At 47.4% G+C, this 19,171-nt stretch overlaps 1 protein-coding gene across 6 annotated transcripts in view; it reads right to left on the bottom strand.

The window, feature by feature from the left end:
* The window catches only part of LOC120735293 (calcium/calmodulin-dependent protein kinase type II delta 1 chain), a 68,382-nt gene that overhangs the window by 7,675 nt on the left and 41,536 nt on the right, over nt 1-19,171 (bottom strand). Inside the window, exons 6-16 of one of the 6 annotated variants that reach the window (XM_040034592.1) lie at nt 18,724-18,796; nt 14,755-14,857; nt 13,994-14,077; nt 13,410-13,504; nt 13,184-13,306; nt 13,022-13,105; nt 12,884-12,926; nt 11,328-11,368; nt 6,394-6,453; nt 3,906-3,950; nt 2,002-2,050 (exon numbers count right to left, since the gene is read on the bottom strand). In XM_040034592.1, the coding sequence (XP_039890526.1) occupies nt 2,002-2,050; nt 3,906-3,950; nt 6,394-6,453; nt 11,328-11,368; nt 12,884-12,926; nt 13,022-13,105; nt 13,184-13,306; nt 13,410-13,504; nt 13,994-14,077; nt 14,755-14,857; nt 18,724-18,796 (800 nt within the window). The remainder of the gene's footprint in view (nt 1-2,001; nt 2,051-3,905; nt 3,951-6,393; nt 6,454-11,327; nt 11,369-12,883; nt 12,927-13,021; nt 13,106-13,183; nt 13,307-13,409; nt 13,505-13,993; nt 14,078-14,754; nt 14,858-18,723; nt 18,797-19,171) is intronic. The other 5 variants (XM_040034593.1, XM_040034594.1, XM_040034595.1 and 2 more) reach the window with 5 other exon arrangements.

The raw sequence follows: 19,171 nt of genomic DNA, 5'->3' as shown, positions 1-19,171 counted from the left end.
GAATGAGATGGAGATGGAGGAGGAACGAAGAGGAGAATGAGATGGAGATGGAGGAGGAACGAAGAGGAGAATGAGATGAAGGAGGAAGGAAGAGGAGAATGAGATGGAGAAAACAGAAGATGAAGAACACTGAACATGAAAGGCGTGCAGGAAATGACAGCATGCACAGCGATGTTCATGGAGGAACGATGCAGTGATGTAAGGTGACCCCGGTGCCCACGCTGTACCACATCCCTGAATCTCATCTGTGCTCCTCCTCTTCTCCTTTTGCCTGCCAACTGCATATTCACCCTCTTTTGTCCCCCTCAGCTCTCTATCTGCAAACCCTCACTCTCAGCCGTCGCTCCGATTGGCTCATTTCTGACCTTCTTCGTCCTGGTCACCCCCAGTGATCTCTGCCACCTCCAGCTCCTGCACCACCTTCCCTTTCACTCTTGAGATCACCAGTCATCCCTGACACTCCAGCTTTGCCCACTCCAGCCCGCCTGTTCTTCTTGTTCACCGTGTGTTGGCATTTAAGTGCATCTTCATCTGATTTCATTTGTGTTTTTAATGACTTCCTCTCATCTGCAGAGCATAACTTCACTTCTCCAGGCTCCCTTTTCTCTTCTCTACAAATCATAACGTCATCTGTGAAGATCACGGTCCGTGGAGGCTACAGGACGTCAATCGTTACAACTTCTTCTGGGTGCAAAAGGTTAGCATCACACCGATGTACTCACCCACATAAAATAAAGCTGATAGAAGGACGTATAACAGTCAGCTCACAGCCAGTGAACGAATAAAAAGACACCAATGACAAGTTTTAATTATAAAGCATTTAATGGCCGGCAGCACTGATGGAGTGTGGATGTAACGTTAGAGGTGACGAACATTTAGTTCAGATGGAAACGACAGTTCTCCCTCTGAATGATCCTCCAGCACCAAAATATAAAATCACCTGGCAGCTCTGAAGCTGAGCAGACAGGTGAGCAGGTTACCTGCATGCTCCTGCTCTGCAGCAAAGACAGCATGGTAACCGTATATAAAGACACAGGCTGATTGCATTTTAAAAGCATCAAGGCTCCAGCCAGAGTATTTCAGTTAAACCAAGTGATCCTCTGAATAAGAAGAAAGCGAAGACGAACTGAGCACTAATGTCAGTTATGCAACAGAGAAACAGGGACGAGCAACAATGGAGGCCATTGTAAAGCAAAGGTCTTGTGTATAGGCTGGCATGCACATTAATACATCTGAATTATGTGAATGATTGAGAATCTGCTCTATCAAAAGGTCACTATTGTAGCGAACACACAACAGACACACATCAGCTCCTTTAAACACGAGATGCAAGAGACTGGGAGAGAAATTAACGGCACTGTGAACCACAGCTACTGAAAAAGCCATCTGTGAGCCAGCCGTCATCAATCCTTCATATCAAGCATCCTTGAAAGAGTAGTTGTCAAACAGCTAACAGATCATCTGGAGAGGAATGGTTTATTTGAAGAGTTTCAGTCAGGTTTCAGAGCTCATCACAGCACAGAAACAGCTTTAGTGAAGGTTACAAATGATCTTCTTATGGCCTCTGACAGTGGACTCATCTCTGTGCTTGTCCTGCTAGACCTCAGTGCAGCGTTCGATACTGTCGACCATAATATCCTATTAGAGCGATTAGAACATGCTGTAGGTATTACAGGTACTGTGCTGCAGTGGTTTGTATCATATCTATCTAATAGACTCCAGTTTGTGCATGTAAATGGAGAGTCCTCTTCACACACTGAGGTTAATTATGGAGTTCCACAGGGTTCAGTGCTAGGACCAGTTCTGTTTACACTATACATGCTTCCTGATAAATAAAGATTTTTCTTTTCATCTGTTCCTGTGTTTCTTCAGATGATGGCACATTGTGTGTTTGTCAGTACTCAGACATATATTGAACTCACTGACTAACTAGTGTAAAAACAGACAACAAAGCAGTGTCATCCTGTGAACAAGGTGTAGTTTACATCTGGACCGCCCTACCTCTCACGTCCTCATCCTCGATGGTCGTGTTGGCGCTCTCGCTGGACTCCTGCAGAAGGACAAACCAGAGGAAGCCTGAGTATAACAGTTTCACTGACATCAGTTTGCTCCATGTTCAGGCATTTCACCATCACCTACTTGAACACCTGTTACAACTTGGAGTTAAATCAGCAGATTGAGCAGATGGCCAAAGCCAATGCTGAAGACATTTGTTTGGCTTTCTCAGAAATCATGTCTCAGTGTTGTGTAGCTCAAAACGATAGTTTAAAATCAGATGAGACAAAAATGACCTTGTCAGGACTTGTTACTCATTACCAACGTTGGTTTCCCCCTTTTTTCCTTTTTGAAGTCTTACGAAAGGTGAAATCTCTTACTTTCAAAGCTTCATATATTCAATAATTTCTTCTTTCAGGGACCAAAATGTTGTTTTGTGTTATCATTTGAAGCTTAACAGTGGACTTGGCATCAAAATGTGATTAAAGTGGACATGTTTGAAATACTTTGTCTCATTAAGGCAGTTTTATCTTTAGCAGCATCCTCAACCCTTTAATGTGTTGTATCCTTGTTCACATGAAACACCTGCTTGTAGGGCTGCACGATTAATCGTTAGAAAATCGCGATCTCGATTCATACTTATGTGCGATCTCATTTCCAAATGACAACGATTTAAAAAAAAAAAAAAAAAAAGACGACGATTGTAGCGCATTTTGATCCGGGACGTACTCTGCATGAAAACAAGCGCTCACTCTTCCTGCTCAACAAATGACAAGGGCGGAGCCTTATACCACATGATACAGAAGCTGTGCCGTGTGATGCTAAAATTAGCAGGAAAAAACAACGGAGAGCACGTCAGGGATGACGAGAAAGTGACAGGAGAAAATCCGTCCCGGTCAACCACCCAAACACCAATAACGGGAACCTTATACAGCGCTTCCCTATACCCGTCGAACTCCCACAGGCACAAAGACATCACGGAGGCTATCACTTATCACCTGACCAAAGATATGGCTCCCATCAACACTGTGCAAAACGAGGGATTTAGGAAAACGATCAACACCCTAGACAAACGCTACACAGTGCCGTCCCGCAACTATTTTTCTATTGTTGCACTACCTGCTCTATACACGCAGCGTCGAGCAACGGTGGAGACGGAATTTCAAGCAGGACAACATTTTGCTGCAACAACAAAACGTGAGACATTTGTTGTTTTATGTTTATTTATTGTTTTTATGTTCAGTCTCAACTGTTACGAAGTTGATGTGCAGTTAATAAGTGCAATAAATATTTATACTGGAAAAGAGAAGCGTGAGAGAATCGTGATCTCAATTCTAAGCCAAAAAATCGTGATTCTCATTTTATGCAAAATCGTGCAGCCCTACCAGCTTGCATATGCATCTACACAGCAGACTACGCACATATAACATATGAGCTATCACAATATCCTCACTCCACAAAGCAATAACACAAGCATGCATTTCTGTCTATGTCTTATGGATTTACGCGCTGATGTAGATCCATACGTTTGCACAACACTGTGAGAAGCACTGAGGATGGCTCTGGTATCCATGTGCTGTCTCTTTGCTGTGTCCAACAACATGCACAGCTGCTTGGTCACAGCACGTGATGATGCTTCTCCAAAGAAACAACCTCAGCACGATGCACAATTCAAACATTAAACATGATATTCGTCACAGTAAGCAGATGACCAAGATTACGTCCAAATGATTACATGCAACAGTTTATAACGTGCAGTATTTCACAGATCTCTCGGCTGTTTTCTTGCATGACGTTGAATTAGAGCAACGGCACACAAACACCATCATCAGAAGCAGCATTAAGCTTCTAGTCTAAATGGTGACGAACAGCAGCAGCAGCTTCAGATCAGCAGGCGATCAGCCGTGTACCTTATTTCCATCAGCTGGGTTGTGGATAACAGTGGTTTGAGGCTCCTGATTTGAGAGGAGGAGGAGACGTTGAGTGAAAGTCGATTAGTAAGACTGGCACGCAGGCGTTCAGCAAAATGGACTCAAGTGAAAGCAGTGAAGGGAAGTTTAACAGCTGCTATTTAGGGAAAACAGGTCATCACTACAAACAAAACTGCAACTACAGCAATGACTACGACTGCAGACACGAGATGATTTGGCACTGAAAGCTGCGACGACACCCACTGGTTCTGCTTAGTGCCAGGATGACAACGACAGGAACACACATGGTGGTGTAATGTTTGTAAAGAGCTGAACGCTCACTGAAGCATCAAAGTACTTCTATAAAGAGACACGTGATCAGGACGGTTTCCCTGCATCTCAACTCCAAACTCAGCAGCTGCGAACCTGAGGCAGACCAACTCCTGTCAACAGGGTGAAGCTGTGAGTGAGCTCTGCCACTGTGCTACACGAGCCCCACTCTTATATTGGTGCAGGAACCCGGAAATATTAATCTGAACTGCATGTTTGCCTTATCAGACTTAGTGAGGGACATTTAGAGAAGGATGCAGATTTGTTGAGTGGACTGACGTCTGTCTCATTTATGAACCTGGGGTTGAAAACACAAGAAGCTCTGATATCCATTTAAAGACAAGCTTTAATCACCAATCACGTCTGTGATTCCAGCACATGTGACGGGTTTGTCAACTCATGAACTGATCATTGCAATCAGATACGGACAGCTCAGTAGGTATAGTGGTCGCCCCATGATCAGAAGGTCAGGGGTTCGAATCCACTGAACAGCTACCCTGAGGTACTGTCCCTACACATTGCTCCCCGGGCGCTGCCCACTGTGTGCTGCCCACTCACTGTGTGGGTGCTGCCCACTCTCTGTGTGCTGCCCACTCACTGTGTGGGTGCTGCCCACTCTCTGTGTGCTGCCGCCCACTCTCTGTGTGCTGCCCACTCTCTGTGGGTGCTGCCCACTCACTGTATGGGTGCTGCCCACTCACTGTGTGCTGCCCACTCACTGTGTGGGTGCTGCCCACTCACTGTGTGGGTGCTGCCCACTCACTGTGTGGGTGCTGCCCACTCACTGTGTGGGTGCTGCCCACTCACTGTGTGGGTGGGTTAAATGCAGAGGAGACTACGGGGACTAACACATATTTAAACTAGACTGTTCTTAAAGCCTGGACATGAACGGGTGCCAGAACAAAATACCTCACAACTGTTCTCTAGACTTGAAGATGAGATCAATTTCAGGACCATGTGAGGTTATTGTTTATAAAAAATCTACTTATGTTCTCCTCTGCCAGACACTTTATTAGGTACGCCTTTTGTGGCATATATTCAACAAGGTTTGGAGCTTCCTGTCCACACTGACACAACAGCATTGTGCAGCTGCAGGTCCAAATAATGCTGCCCCACATCCCAGTGGTGCTCTGGTCTGGACTGATCCCAGTACGAGACATTAACCAGTTGGAACCAGCTGTCATAAGATGGGTGGACACTCAGGGCGGCTGTGCTGTTGAAATAGTGCTCAAAGAAAACAGCCCCCATTTCATGTTCTTCTGCATACTCTGGGTATAATCAGTGGTTATTTGACTCACTGTTGCTTTCTTATCAACTCGAAGCAGTTTGGCCATCCTGCTCTGACATTGTTGGCCCAAAGAACTACCGCCCACCGGATATTTTCTCTTTTTGGTACTATTGTCTGTGAAGCCAGGAGATTGTTGGGTGGGAAACCGTAGTGGATCAGCAGTTTCTAAAATACACACTGCAGCCCATCCAGCTTTTCTACCCAAGCTTTTTAAAACTGTCTTTCTTCGATGTTGTGATGCTCTGAACTTCAGCAGCCCGTCTTGACCCCACCCACTGAGTTTCTCCTGTGTAGCTTGCTGATTGGATACTTGTGTTGATGAGCAGTTGTACAGAGGTGCACCTAGCAGACACTCTGGTGAGGATATATTAGGGTCATGAAGGAGGTGAACTTTAGTGTGAATAGTGGCATCCAGCTGGGGGTGTAAGAAAACTACAACTTGTGATTTGACTTTGGCGTGTTTCATAAATCTGGTTTTATGAGTCGGATCTGTTTCCCTTCTGCTTTGCTAACAGCGACCTTTGTACCTGCCGGTCTCTAACACCGAGGAACTCCTCCATCTTCATACCTTAATTGTCTCAATGCAATAACAACCAACAGTGTATTAGCCACAGCTGGCTTGCAATGGTCCCAGTACCATTACAGCTGGCATCAACAACAAAGGAGAATGTAGCCCATGTGTAGCAATGGAGCAATGTACAAAGCAACCCTCATGTTACAACAAAGACGTTTCAAATGGAAAGAACAAGAAAACAACAGTGACCATCGACAACAGAAAGTAAAATATTACACAGAGCAGAAGTAATGAAAGATCTACAGTTAGAGACAGAGTCATGCAAACACAGGCAGCAAGGCAGGCAGACAGTGTACCAGAGAAGGAGTGGGGACAGGCTCTTTAGGACTGGTGACCACATTGGCCTTGTTGTTGATCTGGAGAGACAGAGTGGACAGACAGGCAGGTAGATGGAACAGGGCAGAAGTGACAAGGCTTAGTGTCCAAAGAGTCACTCCTCAAGCAGCTGCTGTGGAAGGAAAAGTGGGACATTGTGCTCAGGAGTCGCTGTCACGTGTGCCACCCCACCGGGAACGTTTCAGCATCAGTTCAGCCGTCGAAGAGGCTCATCAAATTAACTTCCTCTGATCAAACCTCCGATCAAGAAATGTTATTAGGACATGAGTTAATAGACCGTGGAATATTCAAACAGTATTAGATCCCCAGAGTTCAAAGTTAGACAGCGAACAGAGAGTGGAGAGGAAAAAATGACCCAGTTGCTGTCATGAATTTAATAAGGTAAATGACACTTGTTCTACTAGTTGTCTGTGTGCTGATTCCAGCATGCACCAGGGTACAACAACAGGTTGATACTTCTTCTCTTTGTCTACTGCAAGATACTGATTATTAAAATGTGTGTGTTTGCTTCACTGGCTGGGCTGACAGCACAGACAACAGCACAGACAACAGCACAGACAACAGCACAGACAACAGCACAGACGACAGCAGAGACAACAGCAGAGACAACAGCACAGACGAAAGCAGAGACAACAGCACAGACGAAAGCAGAGACAACAGCACAGACAAGAGCACAGACAACAGTACAGACAGCAGCACAGACAACAGCAGAGACGACAGCACAGACAACAGCAGAGACAACAGCACAGACAAGAGCAGAGACAACAGCAGAGACAACAGCACAGACGACAGCAGAGACAACAGCACAGACAAGAGCAGAGACAACAGCAGAAACGACAGCAGAGACGACAGCAGAGACAACAGCACAGACGACGGCAGAGACAACGGCACAGACGACAGCAGAGACGACAGCAGCAGAGACAACAGCACAGACGACAGCAGCAGAGACAACAGCACAGACAACGGCAGAGACGACAGCACAGACAGCATCAGAGACAACAGCAGAGACGACAGCACAGACGACAGCAGCAGAGACAACAGCACAGACGACAGTACAGACAGCAGCAGAGACAGCAGCAGAGACAGCAGCACAGACAGCAGCACAGACAACAGCGGAGACAACAGCAGAGAGAACAGCAGAGAGAACAGCACAGACAGCAGCAGAGACAACAGCAGAGACAACAGCACAGACAGCAGCAGAGACAACAGCACAGACAACAGCACAGACAACAGCAGAGACAACAGCACAGACAACAGCAGAGACAACAGCAGAGACAGCAGCACAGACAACAGCAGAGACAACAGCACAGACAGCAGCACAGACAGCAGCAGAGACAACAGCAGAGACAACAGCACAGACAACAGCACAGACAACAGCAGAGACAACAGCACAGACAACAGCAGAGACAACAGCAGAGACAGCAGCACAGACAACAGCAGAGACAACAGCAGAGACAACAGCACAGACAACAGCAGAGACAACAGCAGAGACAACAGCACAGACAAGAGCACAGACGAAAGCAGAGACAACAGCAGAGACAGTCAGACACAAAGCTGATAAAATGCATCGTTCGTCCTAAAGAAAGATTCTCAGGCGCTGTGACTACTTTGATTAAGCTACAGCAGGTTAGGGGACTTTACCAGACATCACTGTGTGAATTATTTTACACGCACACACACAGCTAAAAAGAATCAAAGGAACTTTTTAAATCAGACTTCCTGATCTGATCAGGTGGGTAACAGTGTGGGCTGCTAGTTTCACCTGCTGGAGTTTGGCTGAAGTTAGTGCAGCAGTGTGGTCTGATACCGGGGCCATACAAAGGTTGCACAGGTGTTTCACAAACGCACATCTCCCAGTGCCAGACAGTTTGCTGTATCTTGTATCACAGTCTCAGACTTGTAGGAGAGTCCAGGAGACGGCAGTTACTCTAGCAGAGCTGGACCAATATCTGCTCCTTTGTGCAAGCAGGAACAGAATGAGCACTGCCAGCGCCCTACAGCACAACCGCAACAGGCCGCTGGTGTGAAGGCTCTCACAAAACAATCAGACGAAGAAGAAATACAACAATAACTGAGGCTGTAGAAACTGCCAGAGGCTCACAGGTTTGGTCATGAAGCCTGAAGATATATCCAGATTGTACTCTTGGCTACAAGGCAATCATATCAGAGGCAGACAGACCAGAGCTCGAACACTCGAAGAACATCTGGGAGAAAAAGAAAAGAGAAAAATACAAACGCAGAGTGGCTGGTGGACATAAGACCAGAGAACAAGAGCCAGTCAGCATCACAAAGGCAGCCATCCAACAACAAGTGTCTGGAACGAAGAGCCGGACGGCCCCAGGACCCGGCGTGAGCCCCGTCTGCAGCCTGAAGAAGCTAACAGCACTGCTTGATCACCTGACAGGACAAACAGGGGGCTGATTGTGAAGGATCCACACAAGGGTACACATGTGCTGCTCCAAGAACACCAAGACAGATAAGATAAGGAACAGGAAGAGGAACTACCATGGATGACCGAGCCCCTGGACCACACTGGCCTTGCTCCTCACATGCATCACTGACCCTGTTCACCACTGGTTTTTAGTAGATACTGACCACTGTATACTGGGAACACTCCAGAACTGCAGTTCTGAGATACTCTGTCCAACCGTTACACTTTTTCCAGTTCAGTCACGGCCTACTACGCCCCGCCTACTAACAGGAGTGATGAAGAGATAACAGAGTTATTGATATAGTGTAGCATGATTCAGATATTTAGATTCACCCGTCAGTGGTGTCAAATGAGTGAAATATGGTAATTTCATTTTAAACGGCGTTAGTTGTGCCTGACAGCACACGGTCACTGTGGAAAGTTGTTTTCCTTGTGCGTGCTTTTGTTTCAGAAATGTGGAACATGCGTCACATTTACACACCACGGAGACGCCGACTTTAAGAAACCCCGACAACGAAACAATTAGATCACATCAACTCCACGTAGACGTGAAAATTCAACGAATCTAAACCACAACTATGCACACATTCAGAATCTATGGTTTAAGCTGTGTCATCTACTGTGCCAGTGTCTGCGGTTTAGTCTCAGCTGGGGACACACTACATGACTTTATTTAATGCTGACAGTGGAACTCCTGGTTTTAACGTCCACGTGGGTCAGGAATGGGAATCATTCCCATCTGTGCAACAAAGCAAACAAAAGAGTTCAGCGTGAAACTAGCATCACTATAAGCATTAATCTATTCAACACTGCTGTATGCAGGAGAAGAAGAAAGCTACAGATTGTGTACATAAGTGGCTATTTGGTCAGCAAGCAGTGGTTATGAGCTCAGGTCAGCCCTGCACACCAGAACAGGTGGACCTCACACAGAAAACTTTAAAACGTTATTTTTGTTTTACATAAAAACACTATTTTTAGTATTTCAGAGGTTTCAAACCTAAATCCTACATTTTCTGAATAAAATGTTGAACACGGATTCAAAGGCATCTCTGACTTTAATAATAACAATGATAAAGCTGCTTTGACACATTCAGCCCAAACTATAGTGTTTCTGTGTCGTTAGTCATGCAGTGCCTCCCCAGCCTCAAGCAGCACTGTGATTGTGGTGGAAACACAACGAGGTCTCTATTGCCAACTACTTCAAAAGCTGGTCTGGCTACAAAAGCAGCAGACGTACCCCCACGTGCTCTGCACTGTCCGTCTTCCTTTTCTGCGTGAACACAGGAAACGTCGTCTTTGTCTCATTGTGAAACGTAACTCACATCAATCCACTGCATATTCATTTGTGTCCAAAGTAGTAAATGAAACCACAGAGTGATTAAAATGCATACTTAGCAAAAAGCACTTCCTTTCACATAATGCAACAAGTCAAATTCATGAAACCAGCAACACGTTTTTAACAGGTCATGAAGACAAGCGGACTACCACAGGCAGGAACACGAGTCCCTCTGACAGGCTGGACTGTGCTTAAAGGGAAACCAGAGCTATTTAATGAGCCTCAGAGATGATGCAGCACATTTCACAGAACTGTCAAATCAAACAACAGCAATGCTGCGGAGCTCTGCAGAGCTCTGCTTCCTCTTTCTTTCTCACTATTGAGCACACCGACAAAATTGTTGTGTCTGGGATTTGTAAACATGCTGTTTGCCCGGCAGGCAAATGACCTCAACCTACTATAAACCGTATCCACAGTCCCCAACACCTACAGAACCTGCAAATGTAATAGAAACTCTAATTGAGATACTGGGTAAAGCAGCATAGCCTAGCATACCAGCAGCAACCAAGGAGGATGACTCTCAAACGGTCAACTGTCCATATACGTACGATGACATAAGTACTACTGACCTCCATCAATGCTGGAGTCTCAGGAGCTGGAGCCAATCCCAGCTGTCTTAGGGCAAGAGGTGCAAGGCACACCTGGACAGCTAACAGCTAACACATACTCACACATTCACACGCACGGCAAGTTAGAGTTTCCAGTTAACCCCGCTGCCTGTGGACTGTTGGAGGAAGCCGGAGTACCCGGAAAGCACCCACACAAACACGGAGAACATGCAAACTCCACCAGCCTGATGGTGGAGTTGAACTCAGAACCTTCTTGCTGTGAGGCAACAGCGCTAACCGCTGTGCCACCGTGCTGTTTCAGATGCACATGTTCCTAAAAGCGTCATAAACGTGAATTGAAGAGTTTATCTTCAGGTTGAGTCAACGGAGTGAAAAATGACGAACTACATGTGACACCTGGTAGGACGGACGCATGTCTGAAGACAAGCTTCATTAATGTCCATTTTGTTGACAGTATTCAAACATGAGAGCAAACCCACGGGGGTCCAGTGGGGTGTGCAGTACGACCTGCTGTCAACAGTAAGGTACATCTGTAACCTGGAGTGTGACGGTACTTACTTTGACACCATCCGGTTTTTTATTCAGCAGGCTCTTGGCTGCTGTGGAAACAAAGACAACAATGGGAGGAAATCAGATGCCAGCTGAACAACTACACAGGCACATGCAGCAGGTCCATTCAAGGCGGCCAATGACTAGCAGCCTCAGAGTGGCCCTACCAGGATCGGAAGCAGAAGAGGAAAAAGCAAAGTCAGGAGACAAAAAAAGCCCAAAGAAAGCAGTAACGGAGACGGGAGCATGCGGTTAGATTCAGCTGGTAAAACCTCAGGAGACACGGAGCACATTTAGAGGAAACTCTGCTCTTTCAGCTTTCAGCAAGAACACCGAGCAGCAACTCTGAGCTTCCCTCACGTATTTGTGGCCGGTTAATGAACTTTACAGTCGACATGCAAGGACGCTGTGAGACATGGAGCAGGTGATTGTAGCGGCAGAGGTAAGCAGTTTGGTGCATCGTCTGTCAGGGTGAGACTAAATCACAGCACGTAGAGTGACCGATCGAAACTTTGCAGTGACCAAAGCTGTCTTTTGGCGGCCATTGAAGAGAAACGTCTGTCTGGGCCCATATTTAAAGGAGATGATATAATTACGAGTCTATTTAGGAGCAGCTGAGCTTTAAAAGCAGGAACTTTAATACGTTTTTAATGACTTTGCATCGATACGTGTCGAACTTTATATCAACAGCAGATCCTTTCTTTGCTGCTGTGAGATACACATGGAACAGATCCATCACATAATCAATGCTTTCTGTCTGCACACAGCAAACTTTTCCCTTCTGATCAATTAAAACACATCAAACTTAACTGTTTTTATATCCCTGTGATGTTTTTCTATTGAAATTACATCATATTTACACACATTGAAAGGATTAATTCCAACATGTGATAGTTCCACTCTGTCAGTGGGTCTAATATATTTTATATGTATATTTAACGATACAACATCTGACTGGAAGCGAGAGACGTCTGCTCCCCTCTGCAGTCAATACTGAGGCCGTTTCTCACACTTAGTCTGCAGGATGGCAAAGGCCTCGTAAACCAGCTTTGATTCCTCTACAATGACCGCTAATGCACAAACTGACCCACAGTGCAGTTTTAGTAGACACACATGCCCGGACTCAAACCTGGCAGTGTAGCTCAGCGCTGCAGAGACGTGCTAGCTACAGCGAGGACTCTTACCTTACACACGAGTTACCACACGAGGAGGAAGAAAGAAAAACAAAGGTAAACAGAGGGATCGCACTCACAGCTGAGACAGAAGTGGAATGAGCAGCTTTCCTGTCATTAGTCATAAACACAAATCAATATTGGTTCAGTTGAAATGGTTCGCCCTTTAAAGGCACCTGTGGACGGCATCGATCTGCACGCTCACTCCAGTTTTTGTTAACGGCAGCTTAAAGGGGAGCACCGAGCTTAATGGGCTCTAAAGGCCAGAACATCAGGACACAGCAGGACTCCGAGGCAGCACCTCAACATGTGAACCGCACATGTGAACGGCATTATAGGGAGTCGCTACAACACGGGCCATGACTGGCTGTCAGCCTTTACTCCAGGTCGTACCTGAGAAGTTTCGAGTGGCGAGCATCGTTGTCAGGATGGCACCCTGAGGAGAGAGATGGACAGGGGAGCGTCACAGCAGGATGAGCATGCTCTGGTTTTCAGGGTTTTAGATGTGCACCGCTCACTGCCGCCGCCTACCTTGAGTTTCCTCCTGGCGTTGAATTTCTTGAGGCACTCCACAGTCTCCTGTCTGTGCATCATGGATGCTACAGTGGAGCGTTGCTGTGGAAACACACAGGCAGTGTCACAAGCTTAAACGCTACTACACAACCTGCCCGGGTTAGGGTGCGCGACACCTACGCAGATCCAGGGGTGTTTGAGTGCGTCGGTGGCCGTCACTCTCTTGGCTGGGTTAATGGTCAGCATCTTATTGATCAGGTCTTTGGCCTCGGGGGTCACCGTGTCCCACTCTGGGGAGGGAAACTGTTCAACGACATCGTGAAAACCATTTGGAGTTTAGCTAACCGTTATTGTTAAAAGGAACACATTTCTCTGCACGTGTGCGTGGCTGCACGGTGTAACTCACATCATACGCCCCAGCTTTGATCTGCTGGTACAGCCTGTGCTGGTCCTCGTCCCAGAAGGGAGGATAGCCCACGAGTAAGATGTAGAGGATCACTCCTACGAGCAGCGGAAACCAAAGTTAACCAAGAGCTCACGTCTTTATTAAAGCAAACCGAGCCTCAGGAAAAAGGCCGGCTTGTGTTCACTAATGTCACGCCAGGACAACCTGTTTGCATTCAGCTGTTTCTAAATGAGCAGCAGACAAAGTCAAACAGCTGCTGTTTGTGTAAATGCAGACGCACAAACCCGGCACACTGAGCGCTTCTGTTTGCTGGTGTTACCAGGGACGGGCTTTTTAATTGGCCGTCTGCCTGCAAAAGATGAAAAGGACCCGTATCTGCCGCTACGACCACAAACAACACCGCCCTTTGTTGCTGTGGTCTGAGTCAGGACAGGTGTGCTGCACGCATGTGTTTCCCACAGCTGCAGCCAGATGTGCTGCTTTCACTAGTGTGAGCAGTGATTAATCCAAGAGGCTGCCAAAGAGCAGCACACAGGCCAGAATGACACGCTGCTGCGCTGCAAACACAACGCCTCGTCTCTTACCACAGGCCCACATGTCCACTGGCTTGCCATAGGGATCTTTCCTCAGCACCTCTGGAGACAGGTATCCTGGTGTCCCAGCGAAACCTGAAACACAGACACACAAGTGAAGCTTGTACAGACGACCCACAGCTCGTTACCTAAGCAGGTTAGGACCAGAGGCCTCGTAAAGCAAGGTTTAAGAGCTGCAATCAGAAAGCTCAGAGGCGTGAAAGCACTCTGCACCAGGCGTGTGCTTTGGCTCACACACACATGCTCATGGGGGACGTCCAACTGGTACTTAAGTTAGGGCATAAAATGAACTGGTTCCAGATGGAAGCTGGTGCTGGGGGAACAGACTAATTATCTCAGAGCTCCACAGAGACTAGATGGAGACAAGTAGGCCAGACCTCCATCCTGATGCAAGCCGGCAGCAGTGGAGCACCTCGTCTCTGTGGGGTATTAGGGTGCGGTGACACAGTGGCATCGTTGGAGAGCAAACGCCTGACAGGTGTACCGGCTCGTGTTTAGTTACACAACATTTTGATAGACTGCACCTGTGCAAAACAGCTAACCTGTGTGTTATGTCATTAGTTTTATCACCAGTATTTAGACACATCCCACAATCACAGATTCACTTTGATGGGATGAGTGCACACTGACATCTTTCTTGACATTCATGTTAAAACACGGTGTTGGGCTTTAAAACAGTCAGCTGATACATGAAGGTCGCAGCGCTGACACAGGTAAGTCACGCTAACACGGACCAAACTGAGGTCACTCACCGAACCACGCCTGCTGATCTCCTTGAACCTCGATGGCCAGGCCGAAGTCTGCCAGCTTGACTGCAGCGCCCTTCAGCTTGCTGGCTAGAAGCAGATTCTCTGGCTTGGAGTGAAGAACAGGAAACATCAGCATCCTGCAGCGGCTCAAGACAGGACTTTACAATGAGGCTCAACATGAATCAAGACTTTGGTTGCTAGCAGCTAGTAGGAGGAGCTAACACAGAGCACAGCATCATCAAGGACTGATGTCAGAGAGTGTCCGGGACAGACTAATGGCTGGGCTGGAGGCCTCTGCACACAAACTCAGCACTGACTCATGCTGAGCCCGATCATAATCAGCCTCAGTCTGAGGTCGCTTCAGCCCGGCTGCACGACTCTTTCAATACAAGCGAGGCAGGCGGGGCGTGAGAGCGGCCGCGGAGGACACGTGAAGCGCTCGTCAACATATTCAAAGCAGTTTCCTCGATGTCAAAACGACAGACGCACACAACAACAACACAACGGAAGCTTGTTGTCCAACCACACCTCAGCGTCAGTGAGAGCCAATCACTCATCAGACGGAGTTTGTGGACGACGCCCACACTGAGCTGAAACATGACAGCAACACCTGCACTCTGATCACAATCACTGTGTCATGAACATGCTCATCTCCACCTGGATGACGACATCAGTCTGCCACAGGTTCATCCTTCAACAGCTGCATTCACACATCCTAGGTTCATTTTCCCGTTCATCCTCCTCTCAGGTATCTGAGCCCCGCCCCCTGATGTCCCCGCCTCCTTTAATGTTGGCTGATGTGTCTTTGACCTCCAAACACCGGGTCAGCCTGGTCTTTCCACCTCTGGATGCTCACTGCAACCGTCAGTCGTTTGGAAATTCTTCTGTAACCAACCAGTAAGAAACTGGTGAAGGTGTTGAGAGCTCACTGGTTTTGGTTATATAGGTGACACCTTGGCAATGAGACACCTTTTAACAGGCCGGAGTTGGGACCAGCTGATTGGAAGTAAATGGTGGGATTGCATCTACAGTTTCCTTTGCACGTGTCGACTAGATGGTTTTAGCAACATCAGGTCAACATATTTGCCATCAGTGCATCACTGATATTCTAACCTGCAGTATTTCAAGCCCACACTCGCTCCAGGTCCCATCCAGAGCTACCAGATCAGCTGTCAGTTGTTACAACGCTGCCATCTCCCACCGGAACAACAGGCCGTTACGCCAGGCTGCTGTTCGCTGACTTGGCTCTGCTTTCAAAACGCCACTAACAGGCAGACTAATAGAAACTGCTGGACTTCCTGCTGCCACCTGAGACTTCCTGTCGGACCGTGTACAGAGAGTCAGCGGGCCTCCTCTTTCACCGGGTGTTTAAGCTGCTGCCGTCGGGCAGGAGATTGGGGCTGCTGAGGCCCTAATCAGTGCTAACAGCTGACCTGAGTGGATGCCTCCCTGGACCTTTCTGGGGGTAACAACAACAATATTTATAACAAGGTGCAATAAACATGCACTTTTTTAGTACTTAAGTTGTCGTGTCCTGCTGTACGTAGTGCCGACGTGGGACAGGTCTCCAGGTTCACTGTACGACTGTGCAATGACAATAAATCTCTCTGAGGGACAAATCCTGGAACCACGACAGAGATAAGAGTCACTGTGATGCCAGAGCCATGAGCTCTCTCCATCCTCGTGCCCACTGGTATATACTAACTGTAGCACACTGCTTTTCTGTACTCACAGTCATCCTCGCCCGCGGAGGCTAACGCTCAGCCACTGAGAGCTCCTTCTCTTGGTTAGCTGAAACGTAAACCTCCGCCCTGTGGAGAAGGATCAGGGCTGCTTTCCACCTTCATCTCACTACCAGAGGAAACACACCTAGAGCACACCAGTGCCTCCTTTGATATCTGACTGCACTGGATCCTTATTGATTCTGTATGCTCAGAGCTGAGGATCTCCCACAGGAAAAAGAAGCTTCTCCTCGGTCCACAGAGAACTCTGACACTCACTTCTAGTGGATATTGTGTCGCACACCCTGACTGTGCTTGATAATCTATTTATGATCTCTCAGATGGGGCCATATGGATGGAAGGCCCCCAGTGTGCTTTAAGGGCTGCTAATAATGAATCCAGTCACTGAACCCTCGAAGCGCCGCCACAGTCTCTAACTGACCTACTGCAACTCTCAGGCCTGGATGAGACGCATGCAAAGATAGTCAAACGCAGGGCGAAGAACACAAACAGTGATGGAGCCGTGCAGGATGCAGGTTTGTGCCTTTAGCATGCACCAATGCACCAGCACGTTCTGCATTTGTGCACAGTTCACATCAGGGTTTGTGCTCCCTTCTTGTGATAGATGTAATTGGATTGTGTCTGATACAGTGAGTCAAAGAGCAGATCCAATGACTGATGGATCAGAGCCTGCTCAGTCTGGACTCTGTGCAGCACTTTATGTTGCAGTGCTTTAGAAATAAAGCTGCGATCTTTTACAGCTTTATCACAAATGCAACAAATTACTGAGATTTTCTGGGAGACGCAGAACAAAACTTTCAGAAAGGTGACAAATAAACGAGATTAGATCCAGAAAGCCATCAAAATCCTCTCCGCCTGTGACTCTGAACACCGCGCTTCCTCATTGGCTGCGCTGACATTGGCTGATCACCAACACTCTGTCAGAGCTGTTCGAGTGGCTTCTATTCTTGTGTCTCTGGAGAATATGTGGGAGGATAATGTGGATATTACAAAGGCTGATAATCGGAAACAACAGAGATCAAGTCTTAGAGCGGGGTGTCAACATAAGGCCAGCGCCCCAGAGCCAACCCACCAAAGAACGTCCAGCTGGTCCTCGTGGAGACGGGCAGAAATGTGAGACTTCAGCTTCTACTGACAATGACTCCCTCTGACCAATCACACAGCACCAAAGTAAAGCAGTAATAGTTCCTGCTTTATAAATGCACACATTTGGTTTTAACTGTGGGTTTACAGTGAAACACAAACAGGACAGACTCTGTCTGGACAAAGAACTTTTCCTGTTATGTGACTCTTATTTCTCACAGTTTAAGCCTCTCACTGACCACAGCAGCGCTGCTTCATCATCACACTCCTTTTTCTTACATTCAAGCATCTCAGGATGTTAAATCTTTACACTGACAGAAAGCCTCCACAGTGTAAGATGACTGCGCTGGATTTATGTGAACAGAAAACATCGTCACAGTGCAGGCATGTGTAACCCAGGACTCTTTCCTACACATCGACCTCCACAGCATGTGTGTGTTTGCACAGACCATCATGTGCAGGAATCGAATCACACGAGTGCACACACACAAAAACGTGGCTGTTTCTACAGCTCCCGCTCGCTCGTTTGTTTCGGCTGCATTTGCTTTTCTTTGTGTTTCTGCAGTCAACTGTGGCAGCTGCCTGGCAACAGCCAATCAGAGTGCGGGGCGAGGGCAGCCGACAGATGCAAAACGTCAGCTTACTGCTGCAGGTAGGCAAACCTCAGACACACCCGCTTCATTTGATTGACAAATTAGAGCTTTGGGAGCGAGCCACAGGAGGAGAGCAGCATTAGAGAGACCGCTGTGGAGGCATTAGTGCAATTACCCACGATGAGACACCACAATGTGCTCAGCGGCTCCACGTAAAGCATTTGACCTGGTTACAGATGCAGAGCTGATGTGAGGGCGTCGTTCCTGGAAGGACCATTCAAATTATAGCGTCACACTGAATTTCCTCAACAGTTGAACTTAGCACAACAATCATTACCCAACAACACTTTTGACACTAAGCAGACGCTGCTCTTTAAAGAAACAGGCGCGCAGCCATTGTTGGTTCCTTGCATTTTAGAGAAATGTTCCAACTTTTGCTGGTGAAGACCAAGTGTTTTGATGAGAACTTCAGAATACTGACATGGAAAAGGAAAGAGCATAACTGGAAAGCATCAGGACAAAAGGACAGAGAGAGACCGTTTGTATCGACTCACCTTGAGGTCGCGGTGGACCACACCCATCTGGTGGCAGTGCAGCACAGCCTCTAGGATCTGCTGAATGCAGTGACTGCATGCAAACACCAGGGGGCATGGGTTAGTGACGAGCTAACACTCATATTTGTAGCTGTGAGCTTGCTTTGAGCCTCGGGGAGCTGGCGTGTTAGTGGGCGGAGCTCAGTAATGTCGCAACTCGCCGCCCAGAAGCTAAAATTAGCAGCAACTTGAGGTAATTTGGCTGAAAACGGGCCGTTCACTCAACAGGGCTTTTTCTGTGCTGCCACAGTTAAAACACATCCTGGAACTTCATCATCATCCTCACACACAGCTCTCTGCCCGAGCCTCAGAGCAGAGGTTAGATCTGGAGGCGGGGCAGAGAGGCGGAGCTACAGAATAGTGTGGTTTATTACAGGAGCTGACACAGTGTGTCCCTTTACAGGATAAT

This window comes from Simochromis diagramma, unplaced genomic scaffold (genome assembly GCF_900408965.1).
Source record: "Simochromis diagramma unplaced genomic scaffold, fSimDia1.1 OVJJ01000439.1, whole genome shotgun sequence".
Lineage (NCBI taxonomy): Eukaryota > Metazoa > Chordata > Actinopteri > Cichliformes > Cichlidae > Simochromis > Simochromis diagramma.
This window is presented reverse-complemented; position numbering and strand designations above follow the sequence as displayed.